Source organism: Pterocles gutturalis, unplaced genomic scaffold (genome assembly GCF_000699245.1).
Source record: "Pterocles gutturalis isolate BGI_N339 unplaced genomic scaffold, ASM69924v1 scaffold25828, whole genome shotgun sequence".
Taxonomy (NCBI): domain Eukaryota; kingdom Metazoa; phylum Chordata; class Aves; order Pterocliformes; family Pteroclidae; genus Pterocles; species Pterocles gutturalis.
The window spans coordinates 1-6,247 of NW_010123741.1; the positions used below are offsets into that span (position 1 = coordinate 1).

General features: G+C 47.4%; 1 protein-coding gene across 1 annotated transcript in view; it reads left to right on the forward strand.

Annotated features, from left to right (window-relative positions):
* Window positions 1–1,044: 1,044 nt before the first annotated feature.
* Window positions 1,045–6,247, forward strand: part of LOC104465117 (unconventional myosin-Id-like) — a gene marked incomplete at both ends in the record, with an annotated part of 13,795 nt that continues 8,592 nt past the window's right edge. Inside the window, 2 exons of the mRNA XM_010078035.1 lie at window positions 1,045–1,189; window positions 1,755–1,859. Coding sequence (XP_010076337.1) covers window positions 1,045–1,189; window positions 1,755–1,859 — 250 coding nt within the window. The remainder of the gene's footprint in view (window positions 1,190–1,754; window positions 1,860–6,247) is intronic.

A 6,247-nucleotide genomic window follows, 5' to 3' on the forward strand; every position in this document is an offset into this window, starting at 1 on the left:
CAATCTCTACCATTCTGTGATTCTGTGATCATAGATGAAGAAGTCGGTGGGTTTTGGTGGCCCTGACGAGGCAAATAATTGTTCTGTTTCAAAGAGTTAGTCAGGATGGACGTTGTATTTCCTTCCTTGACCCATTTCTGATTGGTTTCAAAAGCAAAGAGCAGCTGCTGTTAGGCAGTGGGGAGAGAAAAGGAATCTGTTCAGCTTTGGCAGGATTCCTTGTAGTAAGTCAGTGCTTTCCTGCAATAGCAATGTTCTGCTGTCTGCCATACAGCAGAAGAGGTATTTTATACCTTTTTTACAACCTCATCTAAAAGCTGGTGATTTTTTTTTCTCTGGGAAGTTGTGGGCAAAGTTACAATTCCAATTTGAAAAATTACGCCTTCTGAAAGTCACTGAACAGGGGAAGTGTTGGCTGGACGGGGCCTCCAGAGATCTCCAGCGCAGCCATCTGCTTGAAGGGGGATTACCACCAGCACTCCGTCAAGTCAGCCTGGGATTTTTCCCCAGCTGTCTCTTGAAAGCCATCCACAGCTTGTCTGGGCAGAGGGTCCTGCTTTCTGAATAAGCTCAGCTATCATAAGTACATTTTAATTGCTAAAAGACTTTTCATGGCATTAATCCTGGAGACCTGATGCTGCTGAAGGCTGGAGCGTGGTGTGGAGGGATGGATGGGTGCCCTGCCCCGTTTCACGTTACAGTTGGTTAGGTTTCAATTGCCGGGCCAAATCCAGCTAGTAAAGGAGAATGAGGTTGTAAATGAGCCAAAAACGGGCTTGCAAACACTTTATTGCCAACAGATGTGCCAGTAGTTGACTTCTGGGTACGGGACAGGGATTATACCAGCCAGCCTTGTTAGGAGTCAGAGATGATGTGTGACTCTGAAACGATAACTGATGTGTCCAGCTGTATGAGTGCGACGGGAGGACTCCTTTTCCCCCGACATACATGGTCTAGGGGTGTCCTTGTTGGGCTGATCTGGCAGAAGGAGCCCTCCTGGTGCGTGGTACAGGCTGGGGGACTGATTCTGGCGTTCTGCCGCAGGTGGAGAGCAGGCGAACTCATCCGCAGCGTCCCGCCAGAAGTCCTGCCTCAGCTGAGGGCCAAGGTTGCTGCCATGGAGTTGCTGAAGGGCCACAGAGCGGATATTGGCCTGCAGAGAGCCTGGGAGGGGAATTACCTCGCCCTGGTGAGTACCAGTGGAGTCATCGGTGCAACAGCTGGGGCGTAGCATGCTGAAAGGGTGGAAACTTGAAAAAGCGACTATTGGTTTCTTGGGAGGGAGAAGCGCTTTGAAATTTCCTCTGTAAATGGGTTAATACAGTTTCAGAGTCTTTGACTCCTACTGCCCTGGGAGTGATTTCTCTGAACGCCGAGCCTCACGCGAGCGTCACAAGCAGCATTAAAAGATAATGAGCAGTGCCATCAGCTGGCTCTTCAAATGGCCCAAGCTAGGAGAGAGGCTGATGTACAACTAAAACTCTAGATATAATGGGTTGTTAAGAAATAGCATAAAATGAAAAAGAACAAAGGAATTCTCTCGAGGCAACTTGCATTGCTTCCTTTTACTCCATCCTTCCTTTGAGCATTTTGTTTTGTTCAGGCTGTTTTTGAACAAGCCGATAAAACTCCAGCTGCTCTGCCGCGCCTGGACGAGGCCAAGTCTGGAGGAAGCCTTCGGACGAGGTGGAGCAGCTTCAGCCCTCTCTGCCCTGCCGCAACCTACCGTTCTGTGCCTGTCTTTGCTCTTTCAGAAACCAGATAACCCGCAGACCACCGGCTCTTTCCTCCGTGTTGCCAACGAGCTGAAGCGGAAAGACAAGTACATGAAGGTTCTCTTCTCCTGCCACGTCCGCAAGGTAACCGGCACCGCGGGGGCTGGGTGGGGGAACTCCTCACGGTCGAGGTGAAATCCTGGGAAGCCGAGGGCAGGGAGGTGATCCTGGAGACGATCCTGGAGTTCAAAGCCGTCGCATTTCAAGGAGCAGGATCAGTGATTTTCCAACTCGGAGCCTCTTGCGCCAAAGCGTGCTTTGTGCGAGGCGCGTCTGTGGCCTCTCCGTGTCTGAGGCGTGGATAAATTCGCTCCATTGGGTGTAACTGCTCTGGATGTGCCTTTTCCATAGCAGAACGTTTTGTTAAAGTGGTTGGAAGGTTTAAAAAACTCATTAGAAAAATGTGCTTGCATAATTTTTGATGGATAGTTCATCATGAGCTGAATGATGCTGGTTTCAAATGTCTGTCAGGAGAGGATGTTTTGGGGTTTGCAAAGCCAACAGACTGCAACGATCTCAACGACAGGCCAGGGCTGCTGATGTTCAAGGGCTTTTAGAAGCTGTCTATTATTTTTATTTCTACAAATTTGCTATTGCAGTTGGTCCCCACTTGCCAGAAGCAAAGCGTGTGCATGCTTCTTATTTATGATTCTGCAAATATTAACAGTAACAACAAAACCCATTTTGCAGCATAAAATCTCACTTGATAACAAAACTTCTTCGTTAGTGGCGGTGAGTTCTATGATTTGTACAGCAGTGATCTGTGTATGTAAAAATCTCTTCTTGCTTTCCAAACAGAAATATTTCAGTGGAGAATTCTGTCGCTTTTAACGCGTTCTCTTTAGGAGTGTGGTTTGCTAGTTGAAGGAGCGGTTTGGGCGAATATGGGTGTACATTGTTAGATTGGAGGAGGATCGAGTGACTCCGAATCCAAAGGGCCCCTTTCCAATCCTGCAGCAGTTGGGCTGGAACCCCCCTTACAGCCACGGACACCCAGGAGGATTTCACCCCGGGCTTTTTTCATTTTAGGCTGAAAACAAAATAATTCCTCTTTGAATTCATTTAATGAACTAGTTTCAATTTGTGGCTGGTTCTGGCTACGCTGGAATAACTGTGGAAATCCAATATTCGGTTCTTCAGGACACGATTGTAGGAATTGTTGGGTGGAATGGTGGCAGGGGGGATTACCTGGGGCAGCGTGTGTATGACACACGGATACCTGGTGTGGGAGTTTAATTTTGCTCACTCTTATGCAACTTCTAAGCTTTTAAGTCCTTATGTTTCACTGGCTCCCTCCTGATTCCGCTTTGAAGGACAATCTCCTGTGCAAGCGCAGGGAAAAGCAGATTTCTGCAGCCCAGATCCATCCCTCCCCGTGCGGTAATTGCCAGCACAGAGCTCCTGCCTTTAGGCAAGCGGCTGAGCGCTGCCGGTTTGTTTGTGGTGTGTGAAGAAATCCTTGAGCACGCGAGCGGGACTGGTTTCCTACACCCCACTTACTCATTAGAAAAATCCATTTTTTCCTGGGGTTTGTTGCGCTGGTGTCCCAGCACTCCAAGAATAAAAGCAGCCTGAGGATGGAGTAGGTGTTGCCCATCATAAAGTGGATTTCTTCCTGCGCCTGAGAGGTTCCTTCGGTGCTTTCAGGGGTGAAGAAAGCTTTAGTTTACCATAGGAGCTTAAAAATGTCACTCAGCTGAAATCAGAAAATACCGCAGAGACCGTGAGGCTATAGACTTGCACTCTTGTGGTTTGTAAATTATCTTGTAACTTTTTTGATCTTTTTTAAAGGTTAAATTGCTGGTCGCTTTCTTCTGTCGGAGAGGTCAGGCTTAGTCCTCCGCTGGCCTGCTTAGGGTAGGGACACCTTTGCCTGGCTTCTGGAATCATGGGCACAGGAGGCACGTGCAGGAGTGCGGCAGGAGCGCGTGTGGGGGCAGAGACTGGGGGGAAGGTGGGACAAGCCGCCCTGCGGCTGCCGACGGAGAAACGTGCACAAAGCCGAGGGATGGGTCAGCTGGCACGAGGGGACGGCTGCTTGTCCACAGCCTGGCTCCGCCCGAGTGTTTGAAGCCGTTAATACTTATTCTGGTCTTTGTTCCTAAGGATCTGTGTTAGACAGAAGAAATAGAGATACATTTAGTGGAAATACAGCACGTCCTTTAGGAAGATGATGGCCTTAAAGAAGCAAGTAGAAGCCCTCTCCTCTGACAAATGGATAAAATCACTTCAGACAAGACTGCAGCATTGCAGGACCTCTGATGATATGGGTAAGCCTGGCGATTTCACTGCATACCCGTTTAAACTCGAAAGCAAATGCCCCCCTTCAAATCCAGGCTTGGATGTAATATCTTCTGGAGTGAACCATTTGTCGTCCTTCTTGTACAGACAAGAAATGCCCAGGCAAGCCTGAAGAGAACAGAGGAGAGAAGACAAACAATCCTGAACTTTCAAAGCTAACAAGGCAAAGATTTGACATTTCGAGATTTACCGTTTGGCTTTGCAAACAGTGCGCTTCTTTAGGTAATCCGTTACGCCTTAAATCTGAACGTCGGATTTGCAGACTGAAAGAAATGGTGAAAACTGTTGTGGAGCCTGCAAGCAGCTCTGTGTTCTGACTGCAGGAACACAGTCTTCACCCTGAGAACAGCATTAGCCTTCTTTTACTCTTCACATGAAACTATTTCTATCCTAAGCTGTCTTTTTAAAAGGAAGGTGTTTCTCTTGTCAGAAATACAAGCGCAAAAACCAACAGCAGTCTGAGGATCGGTGCCGTGGGATGGGGGGAATTTTTTCTGGTGCTACATTCTTCCCTTTTCTTTTTCAAAAAGAAACAAATAAAATCATAATTTTTTTTTTCCTTTTAGCCTAATCCTTCTTTAACTTCTCCCCATCATCCCAAATGTTGTTCCAGAAGCGTGGCCCTTGGCGTTAGCACGCCCCAGCTGCCGTGGTGGCCGGAGCGTTTGAGACGGCGCGATTTCACCGCAGGGGAGTTGGTCGGATTTCTTCTGCTGAGTGGATTTGCAAGTTGCCTGTTGCTGTTTGATCCTCAGCTGAAATTTGGCTCGTGCAACATTTTAGCAGGGGACTGGAGGGAGTTACAGAAATGAAAATGTAATTCATTATCAGGTGATTTCATTGCTTCCCTTAAATAATATTCTGTAAGAAAGCATCAGTCCCCAGAATAAGGTTGCTCAATGTATTTTCCTGGTTCAGTTTATTTGAGAATTCTTGAGTAAAAAAGGTGCTGTTCCTGCTGGTCCCTTAGGCAAGCAGAAAGGTGTTACTGGTAACGAGAGTGCGCTTTGGTGAGTCGAGGGCAATGTTTGATTTCCGGAGCAGCATCAGACTCCCCTTGCAGCTTTCAGTAAGGTCCCGAATCGTCCGGCCACTTGTGAACTAGCTCTGGACTGTCAACAGCTGTGGCAGGTGTCTGCTCTTGAAAATTTTCAGGCAATTGCAGTCTAATACGCTTCTTTCCTTGGAAAGAAAATAAATTAAAAGCACAAATGCTGGGCAACTTGAACAGACACAAGCCTGGGGTTCGTGTATTTAAAAATGTTTATGTATGGAACCTACCTTCTGACCTGGAAGATATTTGCTAACCCATAAATTTGGTGAGACAGGTTTTTTTTAGCTGATGATTGACATTTTCCTGGTGAAGTCAAGGCAGTGATACCAACTCTCACCAGCCAGGGAGCTGCTCTTGAAGTTCTGATAGCTGCTGGTAAAGTTTTCTGGAGCTTGAGTGCGTGGGGTCTTAATTTCAGCAGCTTGAGATGAATAATAACGGGTGAATCTGTTTGGACCGAAGCTTCTGTAGCGCTTTTTATAGAAAGTCTGCAAAAAGATTTTGAAGTCTCGCTGATGGGAGGTACATGTGCTTGCTTTCTCGCAGTAGGTATAGGTAGAAGCAGGTCATTTCTGCCTACGGAGAAATACATCTTTTCTGAGCCCTGTGCCGTTCTTCATTTTTTCAAAGGAAATTTTCAAGTTTTTTGCCTCGAGAAACCAAATGCATTTTTCATGCATGCCACCAGATTTTGTTATATCACCTAGGAAACAACAGTTTGGGTTTTTTTATAAGAACAAGGCTTTTCTTCCCACTTTCTCCCTTGTCATCTGTGGCAGCACGCTCCCTTGAGAGGACCGCCTCTTCCAACCCCGCTGCCCTGCGGTGTCTGGAGGCCCCGACAGAGCCCTGAAAAGCTCCTTTGGAGGTTTTTCTGCTCCAGGCTAGACTTTCATTTTCCCCATAAGCTAGTCAAGAAGCTAAATTAAGACTGATTCCCTTTGGATCAACAAAGATATAAATAAAAACTGCCCAGAAGGTGCAGAGAACACAGCGCTGGGAAGGGCAGAAGCTGTATCTGAGAACATAGGCTGCAATATTCTGTTGCCTTGCAAAAGCTGGGCGTGCTCCCTGTCCCCGTGCTCCCTGTCCCCGTGCTCCCTGTCCCCACACCCCG